Below are 16,001 nucleotides of genomic sequence, written 5' to 3'. Positions count from 1 at the left end.
TGGTCAGGGAGGAAGGGGAGAGACATGAGCAGCTCTGTAGTCACTTCTGGAGGGTCAAGTCCGTTTCGAGACTTTGGGGCCTGGCGTTGATAGCGTTGATTTGCATTTCGAGGGGTACCTAGGTGGGTAGCCTCTCATTTATCTGCAGAAAGCACCGACCCCATTCACATAGAAAACTAGTTTTGGTAAACCAGAACTTAGCAAGCATTGCTGCTACCTGTGACCCCACCAACTGTCAGTTTCCATGCCATTACTTCTTGCTGCAGCATTCTGTAAGCTTGCAGCTCGTGTTGACACAATCAACCCTCTCTCCTGGCCAGCACAACAACACCCAGGCGCGACTGCGAGGCAACACTTGCAACACCACCCGTGATAGGTAAGCAACACTCTGTCCTCGAAATAGATAGAACTCCCTAGGGCACATCTACTCATCGCTCAGCTGGGCACTTCTTGACCGTTTTCCCAGGTACTGTTGTCCTGTGCCTCCACCGTCACTGCCCCACCAGCTAGCAACCAGCCTGTGATCGTCTAAGTGTAAATCCCCACCAACAACGGGTCCGACACCAGTGACGAAGTCTCACGCGACAGCGACAACCATGGACCCCAACATGGATCCGAACATGAATCGGACCATGGATCCGTCTAGCGGAGCCGACAACTCTGCTGGTGGCCAGGCCCAGCAACCTCTGGATGCACTTTGGAATGCCTTTCAACAATTCGTTGCCAACCGCGAAACTCCTGTACAAGTTATGCCCCATCAAGTTCAGATGTTCACCAGATTTGACGACCAAGGCCGTCGGTACATGGTCTTGGAAAACTTGCCCCTCGACAAGAATTATGTTGCCAACTGGATCAATAGCGGAGGAGAATTTGCGTAAGTCAATCTCCACAAGACACCCTCCGCCGTGGCCAAGTGGGGTTGGGAAAAGGTTGTTGTTAAAGATATCACGATGCATTGGCATGTCTCGATATCCACGACGGGTCTCTGCTTAGACTTGATATTTCGCTGACTGGTCTCACCAATGCAGCATCGGTGGCGACCCTTGGTTCATCCGCGAAGCTCTTAACAACGAACTTACCGCCAGAGCAGTTGAAGACTCAGTAAGCCAGTACGGAAAGTCAGTGTGGCATGTTGTTGTCTTTCCCGACTCAAACATGTCAAATGCACCGAGGTTCAACTTCTACCGTGACTCTCCAGTGACCCAAGGATATCCCGTGGCCACAACTTTGCGGCCCACTCAGCAGAATCCTCAAAACAACCAGCCGGCTACGGTCTCCCAGAGTATCCCTTACACCAACCAGCAGCCTGTGCTTGCCCGGAACAACCCCATGGGTGGCTTTGGACAGGCCAATTCGTCTGCTGGACCATCTCAGCAGTCCCAATTCACTACTCCCGTGCCTGGCACGTTCAGCAGCCGCGGCGCATCGACAGTGGCGTTCCCTCCGGAGCAGTTTTACTCCCAGGCTCCCCAGCAGGGCAGCTTTCACAGATTCGACCAGAACAACAGACCAGCGCAGGCCAACTACCAACGCCAGAGCAACATCGGCATGTTCAATCAAAGCAGTGGAGCCCCGATGGGATTCCTTCCCCGGGTCCACCGGCCAATATTTGATAGACATGGCTACATCGTTGGTGAGCAAGGCAACATAAATGCCGACAACATGTATGGTGGCAACATGTACGACAGAAATCCGTACAGCAGCAACATGTTCAGTAACATGCACGGCAGCAACATGGGTGGTCCTCACCAACCTATGCCATCTCAAGGACCTCAGCAACAACGCAATCCAGCCCAGCCGGCACGGAATGCAGAGACAAGCAACCCGCAACTTGCGGCTGACGCCCAGTCCTTTTTCTCTTTTGTCAAACATAAGATGGATCAAGACGAGGATTATCAAGACGAGGGCGGCCAAGACGAGGGTAACCAAGACGAGGATGGCCAGGAAGAGGGTAGCCAGGAGAGCAACCGAGCTGAGGTTGATCAAGATGAGAGAGACCGGGACGAGGGCATCGCGTTGGGAAACACCAGCAGCAACAACGCACACAGCATCAACCGCCAGCGAACAGCTCCCCCCAAGCCGGTGCTCGTCTACCCGCCCGACAGCTCAGTCATGAATCTCCTGTCGGCCAGCGAGAGGGAGCCCCACCGCTTCGCCGACAACACGGGGACGAACCTCTGCGACTACTGCGGCCGCGACGGCCACGAGGCCGACGCCTGCATCAAGTGGGACCCGGTCCACTTCGACAAGCCCGTGTGCACGGCGTGCAACAACGACCAGCACTCCCTGGACGAGTGCCCCAAGTTCCGCGCGATGCCATCATCGCAGAGGGAGGCCCTGCTCCTCGGCAAGGGTGGACGCAGACCCGGCGTGCGCAGCGAGTACCACGCGTGGACGCACTACGTCCACCGCGGAGGCAAGTACAACATGGAGGGCGGCGGCGGGCTCCCCCTGACGCGGCTGTTCCTGCGGAACCTCACGCTCGACAGGGACAGCGGCGCAATGATGCAGGACGTGTGGAAGGTCTGGGACTACGAACGCGGCGTGCCGGAGCGGTTCCGGGATCCCAGGGCCGAGTCTCTGGCGGGCGACCCGGCGGCTGACGTGGACGAGAGGTTCAAGGCTGGTCAACACAAGCTGGGTTGGAAGATGCCTGTTCCGCAAAGCGTTTCCCGTGCGGCGCCGAGCCAGGGTCTGACGCCGCCGTACAAGCCGGTGCCTCAGTTTAGGAACGACAATGCGGAGGAGGGAGATGAGACGGAGCTCTGAACAACCGAACCCGCAACTTTACAAAGAGGGGAGACAGTATAAGGTCGACTTGACCTGGTGGTGTAGAAATCCCGGGCATTTTCCGCGGTGTCTTTTGGGGTCTGCGGCCTGCTCGTAGGCATGGAGGCCGATGAGAGGCATGTAAGACACGACACACAAAAGAGTTTTGGCAAGGATGAAAAAGAACGTGCGGCGAGTTGGCCCTGTCTATGGTGTGAAAAAGGAAAGGAGGCCGACTGAGGCATCAATGTCATGAAGCAGACGGGAAAGGGCCAACCGTCACTCCGCGTAAGATAGGATAGAGCCGTCGCAGCTCTTTGCGATACCTGATCAGGATTCTGTGGCATCAGGCTGCAGAAAGAGGCAAATGACGAGACCAATGTGCCAGAATAGGGCTGCTCTCCTAGACTTGGGGCAAAGAATGGTAAAAGCCAGGTGCTCAGCATGACGACTATACCGTAAGTGATGAGCATCAGATTGGGCTAAATAAGAAGTCGCACCAATCTGCCCTAGCCGGCCATGAGCGACCGTACAAAAAGTGTCACTTCTCTCATGAAAGAGACCCTCCGAATTCTGGAGGCTATTTGTGGCACCTCTGGCCTCCGATAGTTGTATGTGAGGCAGGAAAGTCTATTGTAGTTGGTCACTCGTTCAGCCGCCTGACACACGGGTGGAAAGGTGCTTGTGGCGGTGCATAAACTACGAGATTCTACTTTAGCTGGAGCACCGGGGATGGAGGGCGAGCCTGTGTCCACTGACCGAAGCCGGAGGTTGCTCAACAGCGTTGCACGCCGTGTCCCACATTCAGGCCAAGCTCGACATGACGGCGGGGGCGGGGAGCTCTTGTATCGCATGTGAGCCATGGCTATCCAAGGGCCCCAGCAGGACGGCGAACGAAGATCATACCCAATTAGCTGTCTATCTCAAACGAAGTAATGCCCCCCCCCTATCGTTTTAATTAGCTATCCCCCCCCGCACCAAAATTTGGCTATAAACGCGGAATACGCACTAAGATTTTCATAAATACCCTTATTAACATTACTATGCACTTAATTTAGCAAAAAAGAGGTTATTATAACTTTATTTTATATATATTTTTAAAATAATTAAAAATAGCAAAATTAACTTAAGCTTATAATATTAAGGGATATATGCTTTATTAACCCTAGCTTAAGGTAATTATAGCCTACTTAAATTAGCTAATAACTTATTTTAATAATTTTTAAAAAGCAAAAGCTTAATTATTATAACTATATATTTATTTATAACGCTAAGTTATTTACTTTATTAATAAAGTACTTATTAATTAATTAATAACATTATTATATATAAAAAAGCTAATAATAAAAGTAAAAGCTGTTATTATTATAAAATAAAAGCTAGCAGCTTAATTAAAGCCCTTTTAAAATAAGTAAATAACTACTTAATATACTGCTTAACATGCTATTAAAAATGCTAAAAAGGTTGCCCTTAAAGCTATCCTTAATAAGAATAATGCTTTAAGCAGCCTAAATAAAGCTAAAGATACTTATATTAATTAAAAAATATTAAGTATATTTAAACCACTGCTATTAACTAGTAATGCTAAGAATAGCAATATTAAGAAGCTAAAAAGCCATTCCTTGCTAAGGAAATCATTAAACAAAGCATTCTTAATATTATATATAAAAGTTATTAATATAAAGGCTTTTTTAATACTGCTAATAAAGCAATAAAGCTTTAAGTTTAATAATAATAAATATAAGGCTTTTAATATTAATTTATTATTTAATAAGCTTTTCTTTAAAATAAAGAATTAAGTTAAGGCTAAGCTTATTAATATAAAGAATATAATAATTAAGCTATTATAAGTCTTATTTAAGGCAAATTATTAGCTATAAATAAGAACATTCTTAATTTAATTAAATATAATAAAGAGGTTTAAAAGGCATTTAAAGAAAAAACTTCTTAATAATAAAATTATAAAAATACTTTTATTAAGTAAAAGTTTTTATTATTTTATAATTATATATACCTATAAAATAATACTTTTAGCAATATAAATAATGCTTTATAGCATTATAATACTAAGGTAATTAAATATTAAAATCTTTTAACCTTTTTTATTAATAAGGTTAATGCTTAACTTAGCAAATAATTTATTAATAGCTAAGTGCTTATAAAGTATTTCTTTAATAAGAAAGTTATTATTACCTTAAGGCCCTTAAAAAAGTTAATTATTGCTTATATAATAATTATAATAAATAATAATTAATTACTTATTTTTAAGGCTTATAAAAAGCTAATATAAATATAATAATATTTTAAGGGTCCTTATTATAAGGTTAATTATTATTATTATAATAAGGAAAACTTTTTATAATAATAATATTATATTAAAAAGAATAATATATATATAAATATTATTAATATTAATTTAAACTTATAAGCATAAGCAATAATTAATTATAAGGCTGCTATTTAAGGGCCTTTTAAGAAGCTTTTTATTAAGTAAATAAATGCTGCTAAAGTTAATAAAAATAATAAGGAACTTAATAATAATAATATTAACCTTATATATAAATAAAAAAAGCTTAAGAAAAGCAATAAGCAAAGGGAAAGTAGCATTAATATAATAATTAACTTATTAATTAATCTTTATGCTCTTAGCTTTATATATAAGTACTTAGCAATATTACCATTAGTGCCGTTAACACCTTTATTAATATACTTATTAAAAGGCTTTAAAGAGCTATTAATATTACTGGCATTAATAGCTTTTTGCTTAAGCAGCCTTATATGCCATTATTAACTATTTATGCTTTTATTATCGCCATTATAAGTACTTAATAATTAAAAGGCTTTTAGCAAAGACTTTATATTTAAGGCCTTATAAAAGCATTTTTATATATTAATAAAGAAAAGGTAATTAATAAAATTATAAAAAGTTATAAAGCATAAAGGCATTAATTTTTAAGCCTTATATTTAAAGAAAGATATTTAATTTAATAAAAAGAGCTTAAATAATATTAAATTAATTAAAAGGCTTATAAAGCTATATTTAAAAGAAAGGGAGGACTTTTTTAAGCTTTTTAAGAGTAATAAGGAGGAAAAAGACTTGTTATTGCCATTAGCGTTAATATAAAATAAGAATTATAATTTTTAATAAATAAAAAGCCCCTTAATATTAATTAATAATGCATTAATATTAAAAAGTAACTTTAAAGCATTTTTTAATAAATTTTAAGTATTTAATTAATATTATTTGCAAGAAAAAAAATAGTATAATTAGCAAAATAATTAATGAAGTAATTATATATAAAAAAAGAGTATTTATTTAAGTATTTAAAAAGTTAATTAAGAAAATTAAGTATATTCCTTATAATAAATTATTAATTATCTCTTTTTAATTATTTTAATAATACTTTTTTTTTATTAACTTACTTATCATTAAAAAACTTATTATAAATAATCTTTATTGCAATATTCTTTCCTTTTTATTAACGCTACTTTTTTTACCCTTTTTTTAATTATATAATATTTTTATTACCCTTTATCATTATTACTACCCTTAAATTTCTTTTTTAGCATATATATATAGTGGAAATATCCCTTAATTGCCTTTATATGCCAGCCAACCTTTAAAGCGCTTAAATATAAAAAACTTGCAAATTTCTTATTGCTATTATAGTTATTTATCTTATATTAATATTAAAAATAAATATGCTTTTTTAAATTTTTAAAATATATCTTAATTAAGTTAAAATTAAGAAAATATAATAATAAATATATTAATTAAATACTTTTTACCTTAATGGTTATATAAATAACGTAATTATAATGTTATAAGGCATTATTTATTATAAGGATTAATTAAGGGCTTAAATAAATATTTATTTAAGGGAAAACCTTTTTAAGAAGCCATATTAAAAAGAACTTCTTTATTATATGCCCCTTATATATTATAATATTAAAAAAATCATTAATTATAATTATTAGCAATAAAAAAAATAAGCGCCTTGCTTAAGAAAACTCTTAACTTAAGGAGTATAACTTAATAATACCTAGCTTATTCTTTTTATATTATTACGCTTATTAAATCTTAATTTATTATAAAAGATAAATATTTTAATAATATATAATAGCTTAAAGATCTTAAAGAAATAATAGCTTTAAAGATCCTTATTATATTGCTAAGCTAATATATATACCTATTTATTAATTTAATTATATGCCTTAAAAGCCCTTGCAATAATCTTTATTAAGCAATTAATTTAATATACCTTAATAAGAAAGCATTGCATTTTATTAAGGTATATATTTAGCTTATTAAAAAGAAAATCTTTAAGCTTTTATATAGTAATAAAAGGGTATTAATAATGCTTAAAGGGCTTATTATATTAAAAAACGCTATATATCTTTAAAGCTTATTGCTTTAATTTAATAATATTTAATAATAATAATAAGGGTATGCTTAACGTTATAATATTTATAATTATAACTCTCCTTTAATATTATTAAATTATCGCTTTATTACATTAAAATTTAGCTTATAGCTATTTATTTAACGGCAATAAGTTTAAGCATAAATAAAATTGCAATATTTATAATTTATGCTTAATAAGTAGTAGCTACTTATTATAATAACCTCTTTTTTGCTAAATTAAGTATATAGTGATATTAATAAGGGTGTTTATGAGAATCTTGGTGCGTATTTTACGTTTATAGCTAAATTTTGGTGCGGGGGGGGACAGCTAACCAAAACGACAGGGGGGGGCATCACTTCGTTTGAGACAGACAGAGGTTGGGATGCTTGAAGCATATCCCGCAAGGTGGAGCCCTTCACACGAGCGATACTTCAGGCTCTAGCTGAGAGCTCGATTGTAATGAGGGCCTGCCTTATTGGATGCCCAGCTCATGGCGTAGGCTACCCGACTGACCCGCGTCCTCTTTTCAGGTCATAGAGAGGCACGCTTGGTTTGATAAGTTGATCAATTATAGCGCCCGCCAGGTAAGGTTCGACCATGATGAGCCTACCCACAGGTAGCTTCAGCTGGCACGGCTCGCCACCCGATAATGGGCAACCCCAATGTGTTTATTTTGATTCTTTGAACATGCTCGCCTCCGCAGAGCCGAGCCTCGTCAAATATTCAATCGTGCATCCATGAACCGTTTTGTGTAGGACGGACGTCAGAATCGCAGGCTCGCGTGGCTGCTCTGAATCGTGGCTCGTCTTTCCAATTCGGTTCTCGCATCCATCATGCATGCGTACACCCGCGAGCAGGTTGCGTGGCAGCTAGTGAGGCCTGCACAGGGACGCGACAGAGAATAAACCTATGATCTGCATGGGAGTAAAACATTGCAGGTGGCAGGGGCATGGGGCGGGTTTTTTTCTCACTGTCCCGCGCTGCAGGTAACAGCACTTTTCTTTTTGCTCCCGCCCCATCTGCTCCTTGCCCCATACCTGCTCCATGTTCCGTGCTCCGCGCTCCGAGCTTCTTGCCCCGTACCTGGCTTTTAGCCTGTACCTAAGTACCTGCCCATTGCTCCATGCCTGCATCTGCCAGTGTCCGCCGTCATCCAATTCTGCTCATTTTGTCTTGTCCGCTCGACTCACTGTCAAACTTACGCGATGTGCCATGGAACATCCTTAAGCTTGCGGTATTGCAAAGATAAGGTCTAAAGGCAGAATGGCAGTAGTGAGAACTAAAGGAAGAAAAACAGGAGAAGGAAAGATGAGCTACATGTACATGCTCTGACTGGCCGTGGCAGGAAAACAAGACTGAACTCGAGCCTGCCCTCCGCGCAAAGGTCCCGATACCACACCAGCGGAAGGACACATCACTCACTAGTCTCACTAACCATGAAGAAGTCTGATACATCAGGTATAGCCACATTTGTTCCTCGAACATGCACAGCTCTAGAAAGCCTTGTTTTGACAATGTCGCAAGTAGGCATGCCAAAAGAGAGTTCGAGGGTACCAGCAGGTGGTTTGGAAGCCGGTGGTGCTGTACATCGCAGATATTACTCAAAATACGCCTCAAGAGACCAGAGTACAAGAGTCGGTGATAAGCAATATCAGAGTTGCGCTGATAGTGTTCACTATGTGCATCAGCACATATCTTTAACATTCATTTTGGCATCTCATCCCCGTCAGCAGTGCTGACCTAACATTTACTATCTCCGGCCACTGACCAAATTGTGAGATCTGCTTGTCGGTATCCCCCCTCCATCTCCCAAGCCACCATGCACGCTAGGGGGAAGGATCCATACTCCATGCTCCTTTCTTCCTGCACCCTGGCTCCGTGCCCCATACCTTCATCCCTGTTGTGTAACTTCTGCTCGTCTTGTCTCGTCTTGTCTGCCCTACTCGTTGCCCGATATTTCTAGTCCAACCACGCCGAGGACAATGCAGAGCATTTCATTCTCACTTCCACCGTCCGCGCCTTGGAAGACATATAAAGGTGGCCGTCCCCATCCTGAATTGGGCCTCTCTTGTCTCTGTCTACATGTTGATAAATCTAGCTTTTTAATCATTCCTATTACCACGGTCAGGGCCACCTGCTCGTGAATACGTTCGGAAAAGCACGACTTCAGTTGCCTTGGGGCTCGCTGCAATCTCTCGCACCCTCATGTCCTCATTCAAAGTCGTCCCTCTTCCTTAACGTTGTCCTTCTTCCACTCTGCTCAGTGCCCAACCTCGGTACTTGACCCTTAGGAATCCCGACCTCGTCTCCTGCCACGATGTCTACCCAAGCTCATCAGGGCTCTACAACGAGGCATGTTAATAATACTTCCCTATATCACTAAGTGTCTCGTATACCTTCCACTTCCTTTCCCACTCATGAACTCTGGTCTTTCATGCTCGTCTTGGCGTGTCTTCTTCATCTCTGGTTGGTATCTCGCAGCTCTTGATGCAAGTGACAATTTCCCATGAAAATCATCACCTACCCAGCACACTCGATCGTTATCTTTCATGCGCGTCATAAATACAGACCAGAATGGTCGTACATCTCCGTCGCTGTCTCCATCGTCGCAACGGCAGAGACCCGTTCTCCTGTGGACTGGGTCAGCTTCACTGGCCCATTCGGCTGCTTTACCTCCGCTTGCCTTGACCGTTCTGGGCACGCAACTCGAGTGCGAGAGCTTCCCCCTGCCCTTTCTGTCCCCATTTTCATTTCTTTGAATCCACGAATCGTCTCGCCTCCTGTCACCACGACTTGCTGCCCGGGTCCTATGTATTGTCATCCCAACCTGGACCCTCAATCATGTGACCACCGTACAGGACCACACGTGTTGCAACATGGACCTGCATGCAGCTGACAGCAATGCAGCGATCAAGTGTCCCACAGTACACGAACCGCTGGTAATGGCGTCCGCGCTTCAGCTTTTGATTTTGATAACGTTGCCGCGCGCGCTGCCGTCTCGAACCTGACGGCCGCTCAGGTGGCCCAGCGGCAGCGGGACATGATGTCGTCTCAGATCCAGAGTTTCGACGTGGCGTTCAGTGGGAGCACCAAAGCCACCTCGGCAGGAGCCTCTGGCTCTGGCACCACTCATCCTGCCTGGCTCATTGGCATCGGGGCACAGTTCGCAGGCCACTCAAGTGGGCTTACCGGCGAGCAACGCCGAATCATTAATGAGAAGGTATGTTCCGATGCTTCAGATCGCAATGGAAGGCTGCTAAGACTCAACAGAAGTGAGCTCGTCTGAGCTTGGGGTGCTCGCCCACAGCATCTAGGCTTGCAGTAAGCTGGTGTGCATTGGGCTCCCGCGTGAAGCCCTAAGACATGTGGTACCTGACAGCTGCCAAGGATGTCAGAGACAGAGCGTGGTGTTTGCCTCCTCGGTCCACAGTGTATCGTCGTATGCTCGACCTTGATGTGGAGGGCATTTAAGACGGTATGGTTGTAGCCGTGTGGTCATAGCTTGCCGTCGTTATTTTTAAGTTTGTTTGCTGCCGGCTAGGCGGGCCCTTGTTCGGGCGGGTAGGGGAGTGGGACTCGGGACATTCGGTTATCTTATCGATCTTATCAATACCGCGGGGTCCTTCCCTGCAATGATATCATCCTCAACCCCACCTCATCTCTCGTTTTATCTTGCCGTCTTAGGATGTAGATGTTTGTTATTGGACAACACATCCAACACATCTGGTATTACTCGGTATCTTTTGATTTGTTCAAGAGCGAGCTCAAGTCTCGTTGCAACCTGGTCAAGTTCATGCACATCATGCTGCAATGTCTGGATGACAGTGGCCAAGTGTGCGGGGAACAGGTTCCGTGGGGGCATCAGTCACATTCCGCGAGATTCTCGAAGGCAGGAAGGAGTAGTTCTCTGCAGGTCTCTGCAGGACTGAAATTGAGCGAGGCCTCACAAAGGGCCGTTTCACCAATTACCTGCGTGGATTGACCAGGGGCCAGGCACGAAACCTTCCACATACAATCAACGACTGGCTGCACTTCATACCCCACAAACTGGTCCCAGAAGCCTGCCTCCCAGGCCGCCAAAGCAGACTGGCTCACAAATGGCTCGGCCGAATCTGCGGCTCTATTGAATTGGAGAACCCTCAACATACAGGCTGCACCGCCACACCTACTCGCTCACGCGTTTCTCCTTAGGTCTTGGTCATATCTCAAATGGACGAGCTCGGCACTTTCAAGAGGCATCCCATCGTATTGTCGCCTCAGTGGAGCGAGATATTGTTCAACAATCGTTTAGAAGCCATACAGAGGCTCTCTTTTTCCAGACCACCCCAAGAGGCTCGGTCGGACGAACCGGTTGGAGCCTGGTTGGCAGTATCAGGTGTGGCGCGAGACCAGCGACGAGTGGCTGGTGCGAACAGGAGCATCCTGCAGCCCAGAGATCTTTGGGCTGGTGCGCCCGAGACTGGACCTCGGCCCAGGAGCGTACTTGCATATACTGGGCGATATTTGCAGCTCAAATGCAGGCCTGGAATGAGCTGCTGTACGACGTTCACCACTCATCGTCAAGCACCAAGCAAGGCACACTGGTGTCGCGGGAAATTGTTCCACTCAAATTGACTCACAAGCCACAATTGTGCCGACAAGGCTCCGTTTCCTCGCGGGTGGCGTCTGTGATTTGTGGCTTGTGAGCCGGAAGCCTCCGGACAGCCGGTGCTGATGCTGCAGGAGGGCGGCCGGTGGGGCTGGTGGACGTCGTGAACGAACCCAACCCCAAGTCTCCAACCAGTGCTTTGCTCAAACATGCCGCATTGCCAAGGAGAAACCAAAGTGACCCGTTGAGCGCACAAGCCTTTTGACAGTCGCGAATTAAAAGACCACTGTACCAATTAGGGATCTCAAGAGTCCTAGGGGGTACCAAACCTGAGCACGCTTCCAGAAACAGCGCGGGGCAATACAGCGAATAGTGTGGGTCAGCAGTGCAGCCGTGGAGGCTCAAGAATTCCATCCTTCCTACGCCTCCTCGTGCATACGATAGCTTGCTGCATGTATCTTTCCCGGTACATGATGACGATCGCTTCCATGATATGGGGTCGGACCGCATCTACCAGCACAGTTGTTTGACGACAAACACGCTACATCGAAGCCATGTATCCAGGAAGCGAGTGGTCTGGCACTTTTGGCCCCTGGTCTTTTGGCTGACAACCAGCAAGACACCTTCGCGCGGATTAGCCGTCTTTCTCACCAACCTCGTCTTGCGCCTGCATAGACAATTCTCCATGTGCCTTGATCATTCTCACCACTCCGGAAGCCATTCCGAGAGCTGCACGTGCAACCGCACGATCCCCTCTTATTTTCCTTGTCAGACGAGATGGCCAGTGGATGTGGCTTCGGTTCCCGGTCCAGGGCAGCCCCTGCGCTCGCCGGGCCCTCCTTGTTAGCCAGTCTGGTCTAGTTGGATTGGATGTCTTACCTGGCTAGGCTTACTACCTCTCGTGGCTGCCATAAATCTTTGCTGCAGACTGCCGAACCAGAAACATGCTGTTCAAAATTCAGGGGCAGTCTTGCAGCCTCTAGGGGGTGCCCAAGCCGGGCTAGAAGCGGTGGAAGACGGAATGGGGCGTCATCTCCCCAACCTGTTGGCATGGTTCTAGATCGTGTAATCGTTGTTTTAGCAAGCTTTACAACTTGATGGCATCCATAGACATTTTCATAGTAGATCGTGTGTTGCGACTGGGTAGTTGATTTCGGCAGGAGACATGGGCAGCGTACGCTCCCTCGCCCTTGAAGCCGAAAAATTAGTTCTGCAGACTTGCCGAAGCACAAAGACGAGCCGAATCGAGCATGATGAGGTCTTCCAATTAGACTCATCAGAAAATGACATGTCGAAGCTTGGAAGAGTGCGTCAACTACGCGAACGAGGGAGAAGAGTACCGGTACGGATGAGGGTGAGGTCGAGGCAGGGAGGGTGCGCTTAGGAGAGTGGAGGGGTATAGTTTCCAAGTTCGGCCCTGCCAGAGGTAAGAGCAGGGCTCGATCGAGCTGGCAGGGGCCGGGGCAGGAGCAATAAGTGCAGGTGCGGGGGAGAAGAGAGTGAATGGAGAGAGGAGATCTGACAAGGCTCCGGTCCAAACGCCTTGGCGGCATGGAGTTTCTTCGAGAGACCTTGACAAGGGACGCCGCGGGCAGATCGCTGCTCAAACGGCTGGTGTACAAAAGGGCTGACATGGCCGACGCCGACCCATCAGAACCTGCCACCCACGTTTGTTGGCCACTGATGCGTGGGCTGTCACCCAGGGCAGGACTTAAAGGGACGCCGACGGGTACAAGACCCCAGCCAGAGCTTACTACGTCGAGTTCGAACCCTGGTCCCCCCGACGGTGGGTCTGTTGGTAGCAGAGTCCTGCGTCAAATTGTCGTCGAGGTACGCATTTGCCTTGGCACCCTCTTTTCAACGGCCCTTTCATGTTCTTCCAGTGCCCAGCTAAGACCACCGCCGCTTTATTCAACCAAGGCACACCATCCATCCTAACCCTCTGCTTCTTCAAGCCCGAGCACCAGGTTCCTGAATCTGAGTTTGAAATGTGGTCAGCCTCGACAGAGTACGTCGCAGGCGAGGCGGCTAAGAGAGCTACATCTGGACTGGGCTGTCGCTTCAGAGGACAATCACTGCACTTTCAGAGTTTTGGGGGGAGTGGGCAGGCTCCCCTGGGCTTTTGGACCTCCCAATGTACTGTCGCAGTGGGTACCTAGGGGTGTGAGAGAGGGAGCGAGTCCTGGGGGGTGCAACGAGCAGTGGGAAGAGAGGTACGGTATCGTAGTACCTGGACTGGGAGACTTGGACTTGGACTCGGCCAGGAAATCGTCAAGGCCAGGCTCTCTTGTCCATCGCAGGGTGGCAGGGGTGGAGGGATGACGCCTGTGGACCGGCTCCTCTCCATACTGCATCAAACCGTTCGGTGATGCCTGGCGGTGAATGCCACGGCCGGCCGTTTCGAGGTACCTGCCACTGGCAACTGGGGTACTTGGTTCCGTGCTGGATAAAGGGCGTCGTTTCAGAGTTTCCATGGTCCGTGCGTTTGTAACTTTCCCGCTGCTCTGCTCTAGCAGACACTGCTATGCCACAGTGGGCCGCCGTGCCCTTTTCCACCCCTGCCACCATGATTGGAAGAGACGCCTCGACCCGGCGGAGCGGGGGACAACGAGGATGGGCTGTGGGGACCGGTGGATGGCGCGGGGAGGGGTCTGCGCGCATTGGTGGCGCGTCAAAACAGCCCTGACAGTTTGCCTCCAAAGAGTTGCTGATCGCACGCCTTCACTCCTCGTCCCAACCTACTGACCTTGTCAGGCTGCTGCCTTCTTGGTGTCAACTCGTCGCTTCCGTGGCCGTGGGCGCCCGCTACTCCGCCAAATACCCCAGGCGCGCATGAGAGGTGCCACGAAGGTGCTACGCAATGGGAGGGGGAAACACAGGCAGGGGCTTGGCCGTCTATGGTGTTTTCCCTGTCTCTAGTCTGTACCTTGAAGCTTTCGTGCATTCCTTTTCCTATGGCTAGATCGCTCCTCCCCTCAAATACGCAGGTCCCTTTCCCTCCTCGCACCGTACGTCCACTGCGCACACCATTGTTTCTGCGTCCCGTGCTGTGCGGAGTGAAGTCGAGCTTCCTCCGATTTCTTATTCGCAGGGAGCCAAAGAAACAAAATGGATAGCAAGGTTGTTAGTCTGGTGCGAGACGATGTGAGGTGAAGAAGCGGTCGCTATGCAGACTCGGGACGGAGCCATGGACTGCCAGCAGGAATCCTGTGAGGCTGAAGGATGCGGATGGGAATCGATATGTGCAGTCACCCTTCGAAACCTGATGACCGAATAACAGGAATATCAATCTCGACCGTCGCAAAAAAAGATTGGGTCTCATGCGTCGTCTTTCCTTTTCCTGCCGGCGTATGGCAGAATCCAATTTAGGCAACCTGTACTAGGCCGCGGCCATCGCAATGTGTGTTGGCTTGATTTCTTGACGCCCCCACCCCACCAATCCACCTAATCCAGGCCGTCTGCTGCTCCACCCGACCTTTATTCTGCTGCTCCACCCGACCTTTACTCTCCTGCCACCCAAACAGTGAACCTTGGATCGGCTCCCATGAGCCAGGAGTGGATGCCACCTTCCACCTCCTAGCTCCCTACCGTTTCCCAGTCCAACTCTCTATTGATATCGCAGGAGATCGATTCATCTGGACAAAGCTCGCCTTCCTTGCTAGTCGCGTTTCCACCGGAACGATATAATTTCTGGTGCAGGTGTGAGTGCATGAGGAATATCGCCGTCGGTGACTTGTATGCTAAGACCTAAGACCGCTCTTGGTAGAAGCGTGATTGTATTTGCTGTGTAGCACCATTTTCCGTCGTGGACACCTGGAGTGGAGGGGTGATGCGATGCCTTGTGCATTCCCCCAAAAGTCTAAAAGTGCAGTGGTTGTCCTCCCAAGACCGACCCGAGACCGCGACCAGGGACGGAACCGTGGACCGACGTTGGTAGACAGGGAACACCCATGGCGGACAGCTATGGCAGACAGGGGACAGTAGTGCCAGGCAAGGCTTATTAAGTACATTGACTGTGGCCCTGACAGAACTCCTGGCTGATTGCCAGGCAGGTACCTTGAGATACATGGACTGCACGCCAGACAGGCAGGGGCAGAATGTCAGGCTGGGTACAAAAGGGTCTGGACAAAACAGCATGCCAGTCGGGGTACATTGGGATACACAAGTTGTGGCCCAGACAGCCTCCAAAACCCACGCCATGGAGTCTTCTCATCTACGGGGTTTTCTTCCCGTCTACG

General features: G+C 46.4%; 2 protein-coding genes across 2 annotated transcripts; both read left to right on the top strand.

Annotated features, from left to right (window-relative positions):
- Nucleotides 1-596: 596 nt before the first annotated feature.
- INS49_011928 (uncharacterized protein) lies at nt 597-2,769 on the top strand (the record flags this gene model as incomplete). The annotated part of the gene is made up of 2 exons (XM_043172636.1): nt 597-874; nt 1,029-2,769. 2 exons carry the CDS (start codon nt 597-599, stop codon nt 2,767-2,769), a joined length of 2,019 nt encoding a protein of 672 aa, XP_043024381.1.
- A 7,449-nt stretch (nt 2,770-10,218) lies between these two features.
- On the top strand, nt 10,219-10,451 carry INS49_011927 (uncharacterized protein; the record flags this gene model as incomplete). Its single annotated transcript, XM_043172635.1, has 2 exons — nt 10,219-10,395; nt 10,449-10,451. 2 exons carry the CDS (start codon nt 10,219-10,221, stop codon nt 10,449-10,451), a joined length of 180 nt encoding a protein of 59 aa, XP_043024380.1.
- Between the last annotated feature and the right edge of the window lie 5,550 nt (nt 10,452-16,001).

Source organism: Diaporthe citri, assembly GCF_014595645.1.
Source record: "Diaporthe citri strain NFHF-8-4 chromosome Unknown scaffold_5, whole genome shotgun sequence".
NCBI classification, from domain to species: Eukaryota; Fungi; Ascomycota; class Sordariomycetes; order Diaporthales; family Diaporthaceae; genus Diaporthe; species Diaporthe citri.
This window is presented reverse-complemented; position numbering and strand designations above follow the sequence as displayed.